This window comes from Silurus aristotelis (genome assembly GCF_946808225.1).
Source record: "Silurus aristotelis genome assembly, chromosome: 28".
NCBI lineage: Eukaryota > Metazoa > Chordata > Actinopteri > Siluriformes > Siluridae > Silurus > Silurus aristotelis.
In genome coordinates this window covers 5226782-5248862 of record NC_139601.1, presented here as the reverse complement: position 1 = coordinate 5248862, position 22081 = coordinate 5226782, and the positions used below count along the sequence as shown (strand labels likewise).

General features: G+C 37.0%; 3 protein-coding genes across 4 annotated transcripts in view; 1 reads left to right on the top strand and 2 right to left on the bottom strand.

The window, feature by feature from the left end:
• Window positions 1-22081, top strand: part of cdh4 (cadherin 4, type 1, R-cadherin (retinal)) — a 490519-nt gene that overhangs the window by 1052 nt on the left and 467386 nt on the right. The gene's annotated exons all lie outside the window — the stretch shown is intronic.
• LOC310721927 (uncharacterized protein) lies at window positions 252-4488 on the bottom strand. Its single transcript, XM_083534154.1, has 8 exons — window positions 4032-4488; window positions 3539-3619; window positions 3247-3285; window positions 3081-3138; window positions 2928-3006; window positions 2764-2830; window positions 2180-2328; window positions 252-2084 (listed from the first exon to the last, which is right to left on the bottom strand). The coding sequence occupies exons 1-8, from the start codon at window positions 4248-4250 to the stop codon at window positions 791-793; spliced, it is 1986 nt and encodes a 661-aa protein (XP_083390280.1). The 5' UTR covers window positions 4251-4488; the 3' UTR covers window positions 252-790.
• Window positions 6886-10425, bottom strand: LOC310721985 (opioid growth factor receptor-like). Its single transcript, XM_083534268.1, has 8 exons — window positions 10223-10425; window positions 9570-9635; window positions 9371-9397; window positions 9114-9165; window positions 8939-9017; window positions 8378-8444; window positions 8034-8182; window positions 6886-7937 (listed from the first exon to the last, which is right to left on the bottom strand). The coding sequence occupies exons 1-8, from the start codon at window positions 10331-10333 to the stop codon at window positions 7511-7513; spliced, it is 978 nt and encodes a 325-aa protein (XP_083390394.1). The 5' UTR covers window positions 10334-10425; the 3' UTR covers window positions 6886-7510.

The window sequence follows — 22081 nt, the reverse complement described above, 5'->3', positions numbered from 1 at the left end:
TCCAGTTAAGTTCTGATTTAGTTCTGGACTGTATTTTTTTTTAAATACTTTCCTCAACACATGAGGCCTCCTGAGAATTCTCATATACAAACCTTTCCCATAAATCAGAATTGTTTCTCCAAAGGGCCAAAAATCAAAATTGACTGGCTGAGAATAGAGTTTATGATTTCATAATTTCTTTCTTTCTTTCTTTCATAATGAAAGACATTTCATAATGAAATACAGAAATAAAAAAACATGACTCTATAACGGTGTAACTAATGCAGTTTTATTTTCATTATATTAATTTCTGGTTCAGTGAAACGTATTGTTCAACAAGAAACAGTCCAATAGTCCACTGTGAGCTCTAATAAGCTCTAATAAGAGACATAGAATTGGCCCTTAGTTTTCAAAAGTTTTTCTAAATGTCATTTTTCCCCCCTCTTTTAATACACATTGTATGGAGATCCAAATCAAAGGTCACCACGGGCCAACTTTGTCCTGTGAGCCCTAGTGTGGAGCAGCTTTGCCCTAAATTAAGCAGATCGTGATTTTATAACTATTATTGCTATTGCACAACTTCAGCAATGACTATCAAAATCCATACAATTCATACAACACAGTTTGTATAATCTACACTCTAATAAAAATAGACTTGCACAATAATGCACAAGAATCTCAAATAGGCTGCGTCTTCCATGACTTGATGAATATATATATATATATAAAAAAAACCCATTAAAAACATGCATATTCATGGAAAGCAACAGTTTCTCACACACACACAAATACATTTTGACAAATGAAGCATTTAAACCTGAGTGGAGATCATATCTTTTTTTTCAGCTTCTTTACCTTTTACATCTGTATCTGAATCTGTATCATCTTCCCCAGCAGGCTTTCCTTCGCTCCTCTCTCCTGTTTCTTCATCCTTACCAGGAGTAACCAGAGTTGAGTTCAAAGCGACCCGTTCAGATTCAGTGTCAACTTTATGAGTTGTCCTGTTCACCGAGGTTTGTTCGAAGCATGCGTTTGACCCAATGTCCTCTCTAGAAATACATTTTTGACTATTTGTATCTGCTGATTTTTCATTGCATGCAGGATTTGCCTCGTCGTTTGTGGCAGTTCCATTCGCCGCACTCACGATCCGGTCTGCCGGTTCATTGACGCTTTTCTGGATTTCGACCGAATCGTGTTTTTCGGAATCTAGATCACCATGCTCATTTTCATTCCCTTCTTTTGATTCGTCTCCTTCGTGTTCGAGAGCATCTTGCTCGCTTGCGGAGTTTCCGTGCGATGGAGGTGTTTTGCGCGCAACGTTCTCGTGATTAAGAGTTTCATCTCTGTTTTGATCACTGGCTGTAGTACTGTCCATGTTTTTATCATTATTTTGAACCACTGGCTGTTTGGAAGAGTCCGCAAATTCACTGCCATCCTCATTTTCTTCTGTAGCTTTTGTTACAGAGTTTTTTGCGGCTTTAATAGCATCCTCTTGGTCTGCAGCTTCTGAATTTAGGGGATGGTCACCCTGAGAATCAGCTACTGTTGGAGCTTCAGAGACTTCATTAATGTCAATCGTATGAGCATGTCCTTCAGCATGGTCGGGTAAAGCCTGTTTTTCAGAATCGTGGCACTCACCTGACACATTCTCATCATTTTTATCTTTACTGATAGACAATTTCCCAGCATGTGCGTCTTCATTAGTATCGGTTTTGATTTTGTCTATGCATTGCACACTGCTGTTCATCAGATCACTGTGATCGCGTCGAGAAGTTGAATCGTTTTCATTGGGATCGGTATATATATTGTGGATCGATGCTCGTTCCTCATTCAAGAACTTACTACAAATCCTTCTAGGACACCACACAAATTTATCTCTCTGGTTAAACCTTAAGAATGCATATTTGATCAGTTCTTGTCGCTCCTTTCTGTCCAGAACTGTAAACATAAAGTAGTCTAGAACGCTCTGCCTGACTCGCGGGAGCGTTTTTTTCACCAGAGTCTCCTCAAGGAAGAAGCGAACCAGAGGTGCTTGATAATGCCCGAACTTTAGTAATCCCAGGCACTTTAGGATGCGGGTAATGCGAAGATTGTTGTGTGTGTTTCTGTGAGACAAACGGTACAACCACACAAATGAAGCCTCTTATATAGACAATGATTTTTTTACTAAGGTTTAAAAAAATGATAAAGGAATATGTACCTATTTAAGTTATCAAATCGCTGACTCCAGTTTTCTGCACGTTGAACTTCTCCGGTTTCCTCATTGACAAGTCGGATGCCATAGAAGTCCAACATGATCCTATAAGACACCAATAGCCTTCTCCTCACCTCCTCGTCCATACAGAACAGCTACAAAAGTTCATAACGTTTTGTTAAATCACGTGACATTATGTGTAATAGGTTTCAGTAGCTCCTAGTTCCACAATGTCAGCTGACTGTATAAGACTGGACATTACTCATAATCACACACTCATGGTGGTTCTCACTCTCCAGTGCTTTGTGTTGTTGTAATGATTTATAATCGCACTCTTGATATCACCCTAATGAGGATGGTTCCCTTTTGAGTCTGGTTCCTCTCAAGCTTTCTTCCTCATACCACCTAAGAATTTTTCCTTGCCACAGTCTTCTCATCAGGGATAAACACACATCATTCCCTTTAATTTTTAAATTCTGTAAAGCTTCTTTTAGACAACGTCCATTGTGAAAAGCTCTATAGAAATAAACTTAAACTTGTACACGGCTTTTTACATAATCGTATAGTTTTCGATGAATTTCATTGCATACCTTTGCTTCTTTTGGGCTAAGCTCAGACGATAGATAGTTCATTCCTTTCTCTGGTATTGGAAAGAGCCTGTGTAGAGAAAGTACAATTTATACATTTAAAATGTAGAAATTAACGGGATGTTTGCCATTTATTTATGTACTGATTGTGGCATCAAGACTTTTACCATTGAATGTAAGAGTGCACATATTCCAGCCTGTCGTAATCCTTAGACCAGTTTTTGTGAAATTCCTCAATGTTCACACCTGAAGACATAGGGAAAATGTGAAATCCTTCGAACCTGCATTGTGTTTAGATTCTTCATCAAAATTTGTCTTACCATCAGGGACGAAGTGGATCTGATTTCTGTAAAACTTTATATTTGGTAAGTCGTTGTCCTGCAAGTAAAAACACCATATAGATCTGTTGTTAATACTGTTAAGAGAAACACTACGATTGTGTCCACAAAAGAAAAGTATTGATCCACAGAAAAACTTAATACTCACGTCCTCATCCTCATCGTCTGTCACATGTTCCCAGATTTTCTAACGTGAAAAAATTTAAGACAGTGAATTTTCATTTCAAACACTTTTTCTATTTTTAAGCTCCTTGCTCAAACACTAAACTAGACCTGCTATTTGTGAATAAGAGTTACAGAAATAGCTTTTGAGTGTGCTCTCACTGTCACCTAATTCTCTGCCTGTCTCATATCACATCCAAAATAATGTTGTGTGCTTCACTGTGCCTGAACGTTCAGCAACCACCTTTTCCCTGATGCAAATCAAACAATCATATTACCTTGCAATAGTGTCTGTATGTTTGAACGTCTCTTGCAGCATTTAAGTTCCTTTGTGGACGGTAGGTCCATTGCTCAGACACCTGTCAAAATGTACACATAATGCTTATTCGCCAATAGTTTTTTTATGTCAGTAATCATAGAACCATCACTATACATCAGCGTTTGAACCAAGCAGACATGCAGTGTACTTTTCTCTCTCTCTCTCTCTCTCTCTCTCTCTCTCTCTCTCTCTCTCTCTATATATATATATATATATATATATATATATATATATATATATATATATATATATGTTTTTATTTATTGCGAAATAAACCCCATGAACAATGTCTCCAATATCCCAAATACGTGTTTCATTGCAGGTTTGATGAATTTAGAAGGACAAGCCTTTACAAAAAGAAGAAAAGTGAAGCACAGGAGAGGAGAAAAGTATCCTATATTGTAATTGTCATGCAAACAAACTATGACACGAATGATATAAAGCTTTATAACCTCTGAAGTGTCTTTATAGCCATCGTCCCACGTGGAGTCATACTGCTCCGACTGGTACTCGGTATTCGCGTGGATGTTACCCATTCTCCTGCCTGGTGTCACAGGTTTATCCATAACGCCGAACAGCCTCGCAATGTAGAAGAAAAGAGGACAAGAATGTCTGAATACAAACAGGACTAAATTACACGGCAGCTTAAACACAGACCAAAACACACCCATTCTGTACTGTTTCAGAGAAAGCGAAAGTAAAAGCTCTTCCTGCGCTACAATACTTTCAGTTTACCAATGACTAAACATTCTACCAAAAGGACCCCCATTAGTAAATAATGTAATTGGAAAGAAGAAGTAACCCATTGAAAACCCCGAGCAAATCATTAAACACAGTGCGCGTTAAAAGGAGTCAAAGTTTCTTGTTTATAACCGTGTCACGTGACTTGGTGTTTACTGTACCAGGAAACGTCCTGAATAACATGGGAGGGTCTCGTTTACTTAATTTCCTATTTACTTGGTCGCTTCATTGCTTCTTGAGGACTATACTAAACGTTTTAAAGTGACTTTAGGACTTACAGTGCATCTGGAAAGTATTCCCAGCCTTTGCCATGACACTCAAAATTGATCTCAGGTGCATCTTGTTCATCCTTGAGATGTTTCTACAACTTGATTGAGGTCCAGCTGTGGTAAATTCAGTTTTGGAAAGGCACACACCTTCTTTATAAGGTCCCACAGTGCATGTCAGAGCACAAATCAAGCCAAAAAATTGTTTGTAGACCTCCGAGGATTGTATCAAATCACAGATCTGGGGAAGAGTACAGAAATATTTCTGTAGCATTGAAGGTCCCAATGAGCACAGTGGCCTCCATGGAAGAATTTTGGAACCTACAGGACCGGCCAAACAAGCAACCCAGACCTTGATGGTCACTCTGAAAGAGCTCCAGCGTTTCTCTATGGAGAGAGGAGAACAGACCGCCAAAAGGCACCTGAAAGACTCTCAGACCATGAAAAACAAATATCGAACTCTTTGGCCTGAATGGCAAGCATCATGTCTGAAGGAAACCAGGCACCGCTAATCACCTGGCCAATATCATCCCTACAGTGAAGCATGGTGGTGGCAGCATCATGCTGTTGGTTTGTTTTTCAGTGTCAGGAACTAAAAGACTTCAGGATCAAGGATAAGATGAATACAGCAATGTGCAGAAACATCCTTGAAGAAAAACTGGTGCGACGGTTCATCTTTAAACAGGACAACGACACTAAGCACACAGCCAAGATAACAAAGGAGGGGCTACGGGACGACTCTAAAGACTTGAACCCGATTTAACTTATCTGGAAAAAAATCTGAAAATGTATGTGCACCAATGCTCCCCATCCAACCTGATGGAGCTTCAGAGGTCCTGCAAAGAAGAACACATTTTTTGGAAACTGCCCTAAGCTCACTGTGCCAAGCTTGTAGCATCATTCTTAAAAAGTCTTGTGGCTGTAATTTGTGCCGAAGGTGCTTCAACAAAGTATTAAGCAAAGGCTGAGCAAAATACTTTTTGGATGCATTGTATTTAAAACATGAGCAAGGTTTAAAACTGTTTGCATATACAGTACCATAAAACATCAAGCTGCTGAGTATTACACACATATTAAAGAAATATCATTTTTACACTATACTAATTTCTCTTAGCTTTTTACATGCATGCTTGTGACATGTTTTTATTATTTGATCGCATTTTTCTATCCCGCTGTTACTTTTTTCTGTTTTGAGAATGGGATTAGTTCGATTGCCCAGGTTTTGGGTGCGAGTTTTACTATAGATTTAGAAATTTTCCAATTAGATTGGATGAAGAGAATTCCAATAAAATACATTTATTCATTTATAACATGGTTCAATTCCCAAGCTATTTAATAACAAGCTTATTAGAATTATTATTATTAGAATTAAGCACCTATTTGTGAGGTTTTTTTATTTGAATAAAAAGTTAGATTAAATAAAAAATGTTAAATTATATACGTTTAGCAGTGTATTAGTAAATTTGTCCTATCAGCTTTGAATCTGTTTTATCTGCAGCTATAAGTTAATAATTTTCAAGAGAACGGTTCAAACATTTCACCTTCATAGAGTAAAAGGCAGGAGGTGGAGCTGGAGGTAGCAGAGCTGAAGATGTTAGGGTTTTCGTTGGAAGTGACGAGGATGGACAGGATTAGAAATTAGTTTATTAGAGGGACAGCGCATGTAGGACGTTTTGGTGACAAGGTGAGGGAGGCGAGATTGAGATGGTTTGGAAATGTGCAGAGGAGGGACATGAGTTATATTGGTAGAAGAATGCTGAGGATGGAGCCACCAGGAAGGAGGAAAAGATGAAGGCCAAGGAGGAGGTTTATGGATGTGGTGAGGGGAAGACATGCAGGTAGTTGGGGTGAAAGAGGCAGATGTAGAGGACAGGGGGGTATGGAGACGGATAATCCGCTGTGGCGACCCCTAATGGGAGCAGCCGAAAGAAGAAGAAGATAAAGACAATGTGAAAATTAATACGAGTTCATGAGCGATCAATTCCTCTTTATCCATACATTGACTTATTAATAGGATGTTATTTCTAGAGGAACTCGAAAATATTTTAGTACATGAAATGTGTTTGTTTATTGAAATACAACTAAGCTAAGCTTTTGTTCTCCTTTTATCGTTCCATTTTCTCCTTCCAATCTTACTTTTTCAAGACAAGTACTTGTCAGGTGATCAGATAAATAACACACTGCCAATCGAAATATTGTTCCAGGATTACTGTATAAAAATACACTGCATTTAGAGTGGAAACATTTCTTGATAACAACATTTCAAGGACACTGAATAATGAAAAGAGACAGTACACTATTGTTTTCATTTCATCTTTTTATTTATCATTACAATACCACTGCAGCGAGGTACAGTTTCAGTAGCCTGGTTTTGCTTTGTGTTAAATTTGCGTCTTTACATTGAGCCATATCTTTTTGTTCAGCTCACAGTATTTGACTGACTCGCATGATTCAATGCCAGTTTTATACCCGTAGTTTTGGCTACAATTACTCAATTAGATCATATTCTAATAAGTGCTTAATTCAATATTTTTCATTTCTTATACAAATATTGTGGAAAAGTATGTAGAAGGTATAAAAGAATAATCATACCCATAAAATCGAAAGTGATTGTAAAGATACAGTGAGATTGAAAATGATGCATAACAATAGGAAATATCAGGAATATGACAATTCCATCAGATGTGTTATTTGACTAAAGTTTCACTGCAATTCCAATTAGCAATGACTTGATCTGAACAACTATTGGTTGACTGAATAAATGTTATGAATGTATAACATAAGCAAATAAATGACACCTGAAATAAGTTACTTGTACTGTAGACACTGAGCATATTGCCACCCTGATTAAATCAACAAGTTCATCCTGGCTGCACTGTTCTGGTTACAAATCTAAACTTAGATTAGTGTCAGTGAAACCAGTTCTATGTTGAAAGGTGATAGTGCCTGGGATCTTTTCGACTCTGGCCATTTTGTGCCCCTCTGTTCCTTGCACTTCTTTTATAATCTGGTTGGTGATGCATTTTTTCCCTTCTTGCCAGTGGCCGTGAAGAATGTTCCTTATGTGCGATTTGTCCCAAAAGTTTTCTTCTAATCTTTCTAGAGCACCACACAAATTGCTCCTTTGGCTCAAAGTTCCAGAAGGCATATTTGATCAGTTCTTTTCGTTCAGATTTGTTCAGAACAGCAAACATAAAGTAGTCCAGAGCACTTTGCTTGACTTGTGGAAGTGTTCCTTCGACCAGAGTTTCTTCGAGGAAGAAGCGAACCAGCGGTTTCTGAAAGCGATCCAACCCCAGGATTCCTAGGCACTTTAGGATGCGAGTAATGCGAAGGTTGTTGTGTGAGTTTCTGTTATATAAAAGTCCAAATAAAAGTAAAATCAGCATTCAGGCTCATATTGCTAATGGAGATAAAGAAACCAAAGAAACAGCAGACAGCATTGACCTGTTGAGGTTTTCAAATCGCTCTTTCCAGTTTCCTGCACGTTGCACCTCTCCAGTTTTCTCGTTGACAAGTCGTATTCCATAGAAGTCCAACATGAGCTTGTAAGAATCCAGCAGTTTGTTCTTTAATTCATTATTGCTACGGAAATGCTAAAAAAAACAACCCTATTCAGCTTACATAAATCAAAAACAATACAATTTTAGTTTTCATAGTATCATAAAAACTATTATTATTATATACTATTATTATATACTATTAGTATTATAGTATTTTGCAAAACATTAACCAGTTGTATCTGAATCCAGTATCTGAATCCTTTCCGATTAGAAAAAAAAAACAAAAACCTGGATTTCTTCTAGGGTAAGGACATGTGCATATGAGTTTCCTCCTGGTTCTTGAATTGGAAACAACCTGTATAATGTACAGTGATTATTAATATCAGCACTGGTATAATTATTTATAGTTAATTCAGTATAACAGCACAAAAGCCATTCTGATATGAATTTTATTCAACAGTCTTATTTATATAGGTACAGTGGTCAAGGCTCTCTGCATAATGTTAATGATTCTAAGCTGAGGGTTTTAAGCCCCAGCACTTCCAAGCTGCCACTGTTGGGCCCTTGAGCAAGGCTTCTAACCCTCTTTGCTCCAGGGGTGCTGTTTCATGGCTGACCCTGTGCTCTGACTCGGACCTTCTGAACAAAAATGTGGGAAATTCACAACGCTGTTATCTATATGTGACAAATAAAAGCTATTATACTCTTGATTCTTTGACACAGAATGGTCAAATACAGTGAAACATCAATACACAAAATGCATCCAGAGCAACAATATAAGCACTCGTGGAATGTGTCCAAGCTGATTAGTGGCGTGGAACTAAGACATTACTAATATGATTTACTTACCACTGAATATAAGAGTGTGCTCTTTCAAGCCTTGTGTAATCACCAAGCCAGTGCTCGTGATATTCTTTAATATATACACCTTGAAGGAAACAGAAAAAAACAAAAAAAAATTTTAATAAGAAATGTTATATTTGCAATAGAGTATTTACATTAATGAGTGTAAGTATTGCTATACCATCAGGGTGAGATAGTGATCTGTTCTGATAGAAATGAAGATTATGTTTTCCCTGCAAAAGCAAAATTATAATAATTAATAAAATCCAAATTAAAAAAAAAAAAAAAAAAAAAAGAAAACATTTATGTATGTGTATATATATATATATATATATATATATATATATATATATATATATATATATATATATATATATATATAGTCATTGAACTACAAAGTGTAAGTGCAAGTAACAATGAGCAATAAGTAATACTTACTTGACCAAGTGGTACCTGAATTTTGTTCTAAAACAAAACAAAACATTAGACAGATGTGAAAAACAGATAAAACCAGATACAAAAGTTGTCTTGTGCAGCAATCAGTGTAGTTTGAAGCATTAAAATGATCCACTTTTTCCCCGATATGGCTGGGACTGAAGGGCTGCGATTGTGTGATGGCTTCAAACTTGAAACTCACCTGACACATATGCCTGAACCTTTGCATGTCACTAGCAGCCCTCAGGTTTCTGGATAGAGTCCTTGTCTGCCAAAAAAATAAATAAATAAACGGAAAAAAAAAGATGAATTGAAATCAAAGTAAATTCTACAATTTTGGGAGTTCAGTGTTAATAATAGTTCAGTGTTAACATTGTTAATAATAGAACCAGCTTACTCATAAGCGATCAGTTATACTAAGACTATAATTATAGTTTATAAGATATGTATATATTGTGTATATGCTTATACTATAAAAAAGACAAAAAAAAAGGGAAAAATGGCAAGGAGACAGTTTTCTCAGACAATAAGAATTAGTGTAATTTAACACATACAATACTTCTTAAACTCGGACAAACAAAAACAAACACAATGAAAGCACATAATCACATATGAAATGTATGCAATATTTGCACCAGAGCTCAAATTCGATTTGTGTTGAACCACACCTTGTTTACAAATTCGCTCTTTGTATTACTTTCGCTTTAAACAGTTCCTACTGATAGATTTTCTTACTCATAATAAAAGAAATCCTACCATTTATTTTTTAAATCAACAGTTTTGTGCCGATCGTCTGTGTTCAGAAATCCAATCATAACCAAATAACTCAAAATAAACAAGTAAACTTTACATTACCTCTGTCATACCGAACTTCCCTTCTTCATACTCATCGTCCCATGTGGAGTCATATTTATCATCAGGATCCTCAATGACACTTCTCCCACAGCCCATTCTATAGTACAGCATATAGAAAAGTAATGATCGGTGTTAGAGATCTTGAGAATGATCCAACTCGCCCAAGTGAAATCATAGCGCTGTCAAACCAGCTGCGCTCCACGTTAAACCACGCCCACTTAAAAAAAAAAAAAAGGTAAGCCATTGCATGGAACAAAATTCAAGAACTGTAACCAGCGACCACAGTTACTGTCCCCTTCTTATCCAATCCACCTGATCCACCGCAAAGCCCTACCTCTGTCAAAGTTCTCCTCACTCTGTGTAGCTGAAGATGGTTCCACATGAACAGCCTAAAGATCCATGAAGTTACTGAGCGACTCAAGAACTATGAAATGGCTTTTGCATGAACAGTTTTGCATTTAACCATTGTTTAATAGTACACCTTAATAATGATAAAACTATAATGAACTGACATTCGGTGCCACCCACATGATAATGTGTTCCATTTTAAATCTGGTTCCTCTCAAGGTTCTCAGATAGTTTTTCCTTGTCACTCTCACCATTGGCTCATTTATAACTTATAGGTACTAAACATATACATTTATAACCTCTTTATCCATATTTATATCTGCAAAGCTACTTTGGGACAATGACGACCGTTAAAAGTCCGATACAAATAAAAGTGAATTGATCTGAATTAAATAAACGACTAAAACATGCTGCATAATGTAAGTATATAATATTATATAATGCTGTATTATAAAATAGGCTCTAAATCTTTGAGGGGTTTATTTAATTTGTTAAAATGTACTGGAGTTAGGAATGATGCAATAAATCAGTCAATCAAGACCACATTCTGCTGTAATTGTGAGCTGTGTCGTTGTCGCTATTGTTTCTTTATACTTTGCATTTCTAGTTTTGCAAAGTTTCTGGTTTTGGTCTAGTTTTGCTGGTTTGACACATGACTCTCATGAGGCATTCATGCCTACTCAGTTTAGTTTAATAAGCAAAAATGGAGAGATGTTTGTTCACAGAAAATAAACCGATAGCATGGTTAGTGACAGATTAACAGTTTGGGTGTTGATTATTTCCCAATATATAGTATATGTTAGAATAATTATAAACAGACATATCCTCTCAAGCTATTTTAATTACAAACAAAAAGAGCCCAGCTTGTCATATTCTTTAGAAGCTAGAATATGTATCTGTGCTGAAGGCTGTTGTAAGAAGGTGTAAATACAAGGTGACTACCACCTGCTGACCTCCGGCTAGAGAGCAGTCTCACCCAGCCATGTGGACCTTTACTCATTTCCTACACTTAATTTATATTTAAATCCTAAATCCTAGTGTAAAATGTCTAAGCAGAATGTGTCCTGCGTTCTTTTTGACTCCGATGAACCCAAAGTATTCACTTCATGTATTTTTGTCACTGCTACTCTGTTCTAAACGTCTTCTTCATCACGATCATCGTCGTCCTCATCATTTATTCTTACACTTTCCTATGTTTGAAAGTTACTCATCATTACAACCGACTGAAGACCTCTTCCATTAATTGAAGTGAATGAAACATTTCATGAAGTATTGAATGGAAGAGCAATTTCAGGGCATAACATGGTAAAATGCATATAACGTATTTGACCTTTGCCTACACACACTTACATGTGAAATGTACAGTCAGTATGTCTTTTTTTATATATATAATCAAATCAGTGCACACAACACTTAAATACTAGTTTGGGTTTATTCAGTGAGTAATTTGTCAGGTTGTAAAAGCAGCTCTAGTTTCCAGGCAATATGGTATAAGACTGGGTGATTTGGTACATAGCTTATTATTTAACTGATAATGGCTATGATATAAAGCCATTTCCATCAATTCAACAATAGGAAAGTAAAAGGAAAAAAAATGCAGAGGTGTTTATAAGGACTTGTGAGCAGCACATAGTCGTATTCTTTACCCGACATGAGATTGGCTAAACTTTCATTTCTCACACACAAAAAAACCCAAATCTGTTAATAAAGTTCATTTAATTAAATGGTAAGGAAATCAGTAAAGCAATTGACAAATGAAAGTGTAAAACCGGGTAAAATGCATCGTTTCATTCAATTATATAGTATTTATTTCAACATTATTTCATTGTGAAATACAGTAAACAAACTGTACTGTGTAATGTGCTGAATTTGTAATATGAGTATGTGTGTTCCGTGTAATAACAGTTCTGGATTTTGGATAACAGCTCGGCCTTTATGTGATTATAGAGGACTTAACCCAGCCATTAGGGTTGCACAAGTCAGTGCACTCTGTGTGCCGGTCCCAAGCCCAGATAAATGAGGAGTGTTGCGTTAGGAAGTGCATCCAGCGTAAAAACGTGTCCCGAATCAAATATGCGGATCACGAAAGATGTTGAGTTTTAGGTTGCGAGTGACGAGGATGGATAGGATTAGAAATTGATTTATTAGAGGGACAGCACATGTAGGACTTATTGGAGACAAGGTGAAGGAGGCGAGATTGAGATGGTTATACTGGTATGGGTATATCGGTAGGAGAATGCTGAGGATGGCGCCACCAGGAGGAAAAGAGGAAGGCCAAGGAGGAGGTTTATGGATGTGGTGAGGAAAGACATGCAGGTAGTTGGGGTGAAAGAGGCAGATGTAGAGGACAGGGGGGTATGGAGATGGATGATCCGCTGTGGTGACCCCTAATGGGAGCAGCCGAAAGAAAAAGAAGAAGATTTGATTATAGAGGACTTGAAATAAAAACAAAGATAAAATGGATAATTAATAGTAATTGTAATATTCTTTTTGCTACTGGAGCTACAATGGTTCTATTATAAAAGTTACTGAATGTCAGTGATCCAATTATTGTTTCTTACATGTCTGGGTTTTCCTGGTTCTCTGATTTCCTTCCACTCATGCCAATTTGTAAATTGTCCAGTGTAAATTGCCTGGTTTGTGTGACAGTGTGTGAGCTCTTTGTCTTATCGAATTTCCACGTTCATGGTTCCTCTGCTTTGCCTCTAATGTTTCTTTCCAAATTACCTTTGTTAATGTCCTCAAAGGAGGGATTGAGAGTGTTACATTAAAGGTCATCTCTGCCAGTTCTCAGTACATTAGCCATTAGCTATGTGTGAATAACCTTCTTTAACAGACTGCATGCCTTAATCGCAAACTGATTGTACTGAAGTGAAAATTATAGTTTTCCATGATCATTTTTTTTAAATTAAATAATCATTTGGATCATTGCTTTGATTAGTTTTTCTCAGTTTGATATTTAGAAAAGCTGCAGTTTTTAGGGTTATTTGATCAAGTAAAGTGATTTAATTTTTTTATTATAAAACTCAAATCAGGTGGCTCTGGGTGATCGAGTAAAATAATCCATTATAAAATATGATCCTTGTGAGGCAACTGTGATTGCGTCCAATCAGAAAGCGTGAGCTGTCCTTCAGCACTTTCAGTTACGTCATTGCAGGTCTGCAGAGGTCATTATAGTTAATAATAAGGAGCCTGCACCTGCGTGGGCTCACTGGTGGCCCATGGTGGCATCATCCCTGAAAACAGTGTCAAAATATCTTGCACTGCACATCTGAGGGTTTATTGCCCTGAAACATTTATCCGCCAAAATATAACAAATCCATTGTGCATGCACATATAGATATTATCAATCTTATAGATACTACAGAACGGCAATTCAGGTCAGCTATCAGTACTATCAGGAATCCAGCTGTTACTGAGCACAGCCTCTCAATATGTTGAGATAAAGACATACACTATTTTCTTTTCTTGTAATATTTAATTTAGATCTAGTTTTAATAAGATGCTAATGTCTAGCACATTCATGTGCTGTCTGACGAGTTGTGTCAGCAAGTACATAGGTATGTGTGTGGTGTGTCATTGGTTAACATAGTTTCACTGGGCTTCTTGACCTGCCTCAGTACACTGTGTGTGGCACACACACTCTCGTTCTATGGGGATGGAACTCTTTCCAAGCCTTTTAAACTGCTTCATGCTCACCACCATTGGGTTTGAAAACTTCTCTGCAGAAGATACGGAAGACCCTCTGTATCTGTCTTTCAATTTCCTGTACATACTTTTTGGGCTGAGCCTGAATTTTGAGGTGCTGCATTTTCTCTCTGTTAAAAAACAAGGATAGAAGGGAAACACAGAGTCAAACAGAGCATTAACAGTATGAGAGAAGTGATGCAATGTGTGCAGCACCACCTCCTTGCATATGGCTGAAAGCAACAGCTGCACCAAACTCATTGCCAAACAGTGTGAAGAATTCCCAGACCTCAAGATCACACCTGATCCTCCTTTGCTTCATGTTTATCACTTTTGCTCTTCCTGTTCCTGGATATGTTATAGGCTGTGTTGCTGTGGCAGCTTCAGGCAGACCTCATCAGCAAAAGCACATCAGAATTCTTCAACAGAATTTCTTCAACAACAAGGCAGTCTTTATAGAGTTTGAATATGCCAATTTACATAAAAAGTTTACAGTCACATGATTGATTTTTTTTTTAGCTATTTTTTCGATAAATTACAAAAAGTAACATTTTTCCAACATCTCAGCTCAGTTATGGCTGTAATCTAGATCATAGTTTTGATAATGAGCTAATTCCGATACATTTTTGTCACAGGAACTCGTAAAGTGGACAGTGGAAATATTGTAATTGTAACAATAAACAGATACAATAAAGTGTTGTTATTTAGCAAGAAATCTTTCTGTAATAGATTTTTATTTAACATTAAAGGAAGTAGTCTCCAAGTGCCAGTGATTTGTAACATAGTTTTCCATTATAGGAAAATCGTCTGGATAGAGCACTTTGACCTTATGGGTGTCTCAGTAACATAAAGTCTTTATAATTTCTTCTTCTTCTTCTTTCTGCTGCTCCCATTAGGGGTCACCACGGCGGATCATCCGTCTCCATACCACCCTGTCCTCTACATCTGCCTCTTTTACACCAACTACCTGCATGTCTTCCCTCACCACATCCATGAACCTCCTCCTTGGCCTTCATCATTTCCTCCTTCCGGGTGGCTCCATCCTCAGCATTCTTCTACCAATATAATTCATGTCCCTCCTCTGCACATGTCCAAACCATCTCAATCTCGCCTCCCTCACCTTGTCATCAAAACATCCTACATGCGGGTACATTATGACTGATGCTTGTGGACACCCCCCCTCCTCGCCTAAAAAAGTTAATGTATATATTAATTCAGAAATAGAATGTGTATGATGTGTGTTAATATATAATAATAGTAAGTTTTATGTTCAATCAAGGGGTTCATTGAGCTTTGATTTGAGAAACAAATCAAATCAAGTTTATTTCTATAGCGCTTTTCACATCAGACATTGTCTCAAATCAGCTTTACAGAAATTAACATCAAGGTGAATGGTGTGTATTTATCCCTGATGAGCAGCCGTGGTGACTGTGGCAAGGAAAAACTTAGATGTTATGAGGAAGAAACCTTGAGAGGAACCAGACTCAAAAGGGGAACCCATCCTCATTTGGGTGACATCAAGAGTGTGATTATAGTCTTTAAACAATACAAAACACTGGAAAGTGAGAACTAACATGAGCACTGGAGTGTAAGATTATGAGTAATGTTCTTTCTACAGTCTTATACAGTCATTTGAGATTATGGAACCAGGAGCTACTGAGCAACTCATAAAATAGCTCAACATTTCCGATCATCACAGATCCAACACCAGCTTCTTAAAGCCTTTAGCCTCAAAGAGGTCCAATGTCCAAACTCCACATAAAGTGGAATCCAAATGGTGCTGGTACGTCTCTAGATGGTTCGGGATGTTTGCGAGGTCGGGATCTACTTCTTTGAAAGTCCACAATCTTCATGAGGTGGGACGTGACTGGGGCTGGATCAACCTCAGGATGCCTCTGGATGGGTAGAGAAAGAGAAGCAGTGGAGAGGAATTAGCGTAGCTGCTGTTTATGTTATTAACAAGCACAAGTTTATAATTTGCATGTGATCAAATGTACTGGAGCACAAAGTTATGATATGTGATGTGTGTTATTTGTAGGCTTTGCTATTCTAGGAACTACTACAAGTCCGGAGTTTTGAGATCTCAAGGAGCGTAATGGATTGTAGCGTGTTAGTAGACTGGAAAGATACACTGGAGTAGTTTGTAGTTGATTCGAAACTGAACAGGTAGCCAGTGTAGGGATGATAAGATTGTGGTTATATAATCATATTTCCTCAACCTAGTGATAACTCTGTCTGCTGCATTCTGGACTAACTGTAGCTTGTTTATTAATGATGCAGGACAACCACCTAGAAATGCATTACAATAGTCCAGTCTGAAGGTCATGAATGCATGGACGAGCTTCTCTGCATATCAGATATAGACAACAAGTTTCTTAGCTTAGCAATATTTCCAAGGTGGAAGAAACACAGTATTACAGGACATTAACTACCATTCAGATGATTTGGGCAGCTTCATTAGTAATTTTCATCAGTTTGAGTAATGAGGTTAAGAGAATAACAGGTTCTCGGACTAATGATCTCCTACATATTTATTTGTGAAGTCTTGCAACGGCAGAATCATTTCATAAAAATAGTGAGTTAGACTAAGCTAAGAATTAGTGGTATAAAAGGACTTGATAACATTTTTATTGCCATGCAAACAGGACCAAAGGAAATTCTCAGGAACAGCTTAGCTTAAAGAACTGAGCAATTATGCCAGAGTGAATTTTAATAGTATGACTTTTGAATTTTCCTTCTAGTTGATAGTTTCTACAAATTCTATTGTATTGCTTGCAATGTCACTTTCTGAACTCAAGATGGCGATAGTGGACTTTCTACGATATCTGTCTTTGAATCACATCTGGCCGTGGAAAACCAATTAGAAGTGTGGCTGTTATTGTGAAAATCACTGCTAGCTGGTGGCAGGTCTGGCTGGAACAACGAAATGTAATTTAGTTCATGTTAGGTGGGCATCACCAAACAGTGATATTTGCACAATGCAAAAATATTGGTATCATCAGTTACAATAGGTATGCAAGGGTAAGATTTCACGTCTGTATGTTGCTGATTCTTAAATTCAATTGGCTCCCTGTGTTGCCCAGACAAAATATAATACAGTAAAAAAAACAAAAAAAACATGTGATGATATTAAACCATTTATACTGCCATAAACTCTACACAGAATATTGTTTTACTAATATTACTGATGTTATGTAATTTGAAGCCCCACTGTTTGAATAGTCTGTAGTGATTTGAATTGCATTAACCAACCACACAGCTCTGGAAAGAAGCCCCGAAAAACCGCTCAAAGCTGGACAGTTTTATAGAAAAGTCATTTAGGAGCAATATCACCGGTCTGTCATGTTGATACCTATACTGGACCATTTGTCTTAAGCTTTGTGTGACGCTACTCTGTTGTTTGTAGTCCATACAATTGTATTTTCTATCTATGGCTTTAATTACATATAAAATATATAATAATCTTCAAGAGAAGTAAGGTATATTGACTACTCCATGTTTGCTGGTGGCAGGTATTTTATAGTATTTTAGTATTTCATAAATTGCTGATTTACACAGGATGGTGCAAAAAAACAAAGAAGATCGAAAAAAAGGGTATTGACCATGCTATCAATGCTATGATAGCTCATATAATTACTATTCCCTATGCAGCATTTATAGGACGTTTAACACGCAAGTTGTTGAAGCTGATCTAAATAGAGCTGATTCACAATGTGGACCCTTCAGTCCTCACCCTAAGACTAAACTTGGAATTTTATATAAATTCAAAGAAATGAGTGTTGTCGGATTTCATTTCATGCAAATGGAATGAACATGCTGTAGGCCCTGCCTTTAATCTTACCCTTTTGTGTCTTTTCATATGACGTGACTCGTTTCAATCGTTGCAAATTTGCCAGTACATGACCACGGTGTCAATGTGTCTACATCCTGCTATTTTAGGAACGATTTAGTCTATACGTGTCTGAGGTAAATGCAACTTTGTATATTCAAGCTCATGATTTGTCTTTTTGTTAACGGAATGACGCCTCACTGTCATTTACTGCTGTGTGAAAAGTGCTGTGTTCAGACGTCATGCTGTTTTTCTTTTAGTAAATGAAAGACCACTTTTTTTTTTGCCAGCTATAGGCAATTTGCTTCTAGATGTGCTGTGTAAGTGGCTAAATTACCTTTAAGAGACCATTTCAATCACACAGCATTATATTTAATTTGTTACTTATCACATTTATTTCTCTTCGGAGAGAAAATCTGCTTTTGTGACAAATTTGAATATCAAACAACAGCAAGGGCGGATTCAATTCATTCAAATTTCCAAGAGATCCAATGCATTTCTGTCAAAATTTAGACGTGTACCCAACAAGCTAAAATTATAAATAGGTTCTTTCCAGGCCCGCAATACACAAGTGGAGAATTATTCTAGCACTATGATGTTTCGTTAATGTAGGAACATTCACATCTTTAGTGGTATGCTGTTAAATAATTCAGCTTTACAGTCCTGGTTTTCTCCCTTTATCTTTTTCGTTCTGTGACAAGCTTCAGTTTCTCTCATTGATGTTTTGTGATCAGTGCACTGTAAAGTTCTCTTAAACAGAAACAGTAATAAACAAACTTTTCTCAAATTCAGGCATATCTTTTTAGCATTATGACAAATTGGAAAAGCCTGTAGCTCATAAGATATTATGTAATCATACTCTGGTAGAATTGATTTTAACAGGACATTGCACTGGTTTTCTGAACACACATTTTTCGAAGACAGTATGTCAAATACAGTAGCATCTGTTATTAATGTGAACTCGTAATAGAGGTCGAAAATTGGTAAGAATTTATCTGGCTTCTCCTGAGTTTTGACAGATATGGATGGTTGCACATGCAGATTGATGAAGTGTTTCAGCCTATTCTACTCGTCTTCCACTTCATCATTACTGTTACAGCTCTCCTTTCCTACACCTTACCTGTGGGGGCGTTACACATGCCATCAGTTCACTCTGACATGGCCTTTTCGGTCTTTGGTCTGACACATAGCCATTGAGCCATTAAGTATCTATCTATCTATCTATCTATCTATCTATCTATCTATCTATCTATCTATCTATCTATCTATCTATCTATCTATCTATCTATCTATCTATCTATCTATCTATCTATCCATCCATCCATCCATCCATCCATCCATCCATCCATCCATCCATCCATCCATCCATCCATCCATCCATCCAATATGGATGCCATTGAAACACTTTATTTAAATAAAGCTTGCCCATAGGGTCAGGTGGGACGGAGCCCCACCATTTATATCAGCTTTAACAAATAATTTATCTTAATTTTTCTTTACAACCACATACATTGTACATTTTGCTTCATTTAACTCATTCGATTTGATTTTGCACCTAGTGGTCCAGTCTAGTTACAGCAACCCACTGGGGCAGAATTCACATTGCCCCATGCTCACTCAGTGGTCCAGACAGATAATTATTGCATTTTCAAAGAATTGGGCGTCTGGCTTTGTTTAATACCAAATGTATGTAACTGAATATAATAAATTTTCTTAGAACTAAGGAAAGTGTAAGTGCAGTGTGTGTGTGGTTTATTGGCCATTTTTATGTAAACAGAAGGGGGTTTATTATAAACTAGATGTGTGTATATCAGAAAAGTTGGTACATACGATGGGTGAGAAAAAGTTTCTTCCTTTTTTAAATTTTGGACCTAGTTTCATTATTTTGTGTTTTTTTTTTGTTTAGAAGTAGTTCACTGGAAATTTTGCTGAAACTCAGGCAAACTCACTTGCTGTATAGAACACGGTGGAACAAAGATATGTATAAGATTCCTCAAACTGAGTTGCTATACTATATGTCATAAATCAAGTGAAATAGACTCTTAACTTGTTTGAAGCTGTCATTATTGATGTTATCCTGCCCGATCAAAATCTATGGTAACAAGCCCCTGCTGTAACGGGCTACATTGGTTTGATTGCTGACATTTTTGTATTATGCGAATCCCTGAATCTATCTTGAGGAAGTTCCTATACCAAATTCAGTGAAGTCTCTTCGAGAAAGCTTTTGAGACATGAGAAAATGGCATCATCGTAGATTTCTGGAGCAGTAAGACATTGTGATGCGATGAAATTTCCCTTTTCAGATCAGCAAACAATGTCTATTGCTTTTTTTTTGTCCTTATCTGTCTCATATAGTCTCTCTAATATCTTGAAACACTGTATCTGCACAAGCATTATTATTTATATCGTGCATTGTGTACTGGCTTTGGAAGTCTAATCAACTTGACACTCATATAGTGGATTTTAGTGGCCAAAAATCCATATATACGCTTTGTATAATCTTTCGATAGACTTCTGGATTTGTAATTTGTCTTTAAAATGATTGATACTGACTAACAATTTAAGTGATCAGTCAAACACAATAATTTCTCTCACGGGATCAATAAACTATGTCTAAGTCTAAGTCTAAACAGGCTAATTACTAATCTCTAATTAGATCTCAATAGTAAATAAAAAAAAAACCTTTGATAATGGCAAGTATAATTTCCAATGCTGTAACTAGATTACACTGCACTTGCACTTTCCTTATTTCTAAGAAAATGTCTTATATTCAGTTACATACATTTGGTATTAAACAAAGCCAGACGCCTAGCACAGGTCTTTGAAATGCAATCATTATCTGTCTGGACCACTGAGTGAGCATGGGGCAATGTGATTCCTGCCCCAGTGGGTTGCTGTAACTAGTGTGAACCACTAGGTGCAAAATCAAATCGAATAAGTTAAATGGAGCAAAATGTACAATGTATGTGGTTGTAAAGAAAAATGAAGATAAATTATTTGTTAAAGCTGATATAAATGGTTGGGCTCCGTCCCACCTGACCCAATGGGCAAGCTTTATTTAAATAGAGTGTTTCATTGCCATTCATAGATAGATAGATAGATAGACAGACAGACAGACAGACAGACAGACAGATAGACAGATAGATAGATAGATAGATAGATAGATAGATAGATAGACAGATAGACAGATAGATAGATAGATAGATAGATAGATAGATAGATAGATAGATAGATAGATAGATAGATAGATAGAACTCAATGGGTATGTGTCAGACCACTGGGGTCCCTGGACACCACTTTGAGAGCCATAGGTATGGAATAATAATAATAATATATTCCCAAGATCTATTTGGGTGTATTTCTTTTCTTAATAATAGATGTATTTTATAGTAGTTTAACAGTGGCAGTCCAATGGTAAATACAGCATGTATTCTGTATGTTTTTGTATGGTATGTGTGCTAATCACCGTGTGGCATTAATGTGAAAAATAAGGACATCCTTTATGGTAATATGGGCATATGCACTGAGAGGATGTGCTAGACTGCTACTCTCTGTGAGCAAATGACCTCTCACCATGGAACAGCACTCCTAGCTGTACTTGTGGGAGCCCCTCAGAATGATCCCCCACTGGGCCAATTACCTCTAACAGCTCAAAAAAGGGGGGAGCCAGAAGAGTCTTTCCATTCGACACCACTCTCTCTTTGTGACATTTATTCCTTTATCAGAGTTGCTGTTTGTCAGAGTGCCAAAGGGAAAAAAAATTAATGACTTCTCATACTGTAGGGAAACTCTTGCTGGTATGGAACCAGAGATGAGATTTGGGGTGATGCTTACCAGCACAATTGTATATTATAACCTATAATTTACTTGTTAGTATCGACATACTGTACAGGGAGTAATATAAAATGACAAGTGGCAAAAATCTGGGTGCGAATTTAGGTCTTTAAGTCGAAAAAATCGAAAGAAAAAAATCGACAAAGTTGTAGGCTAATTTA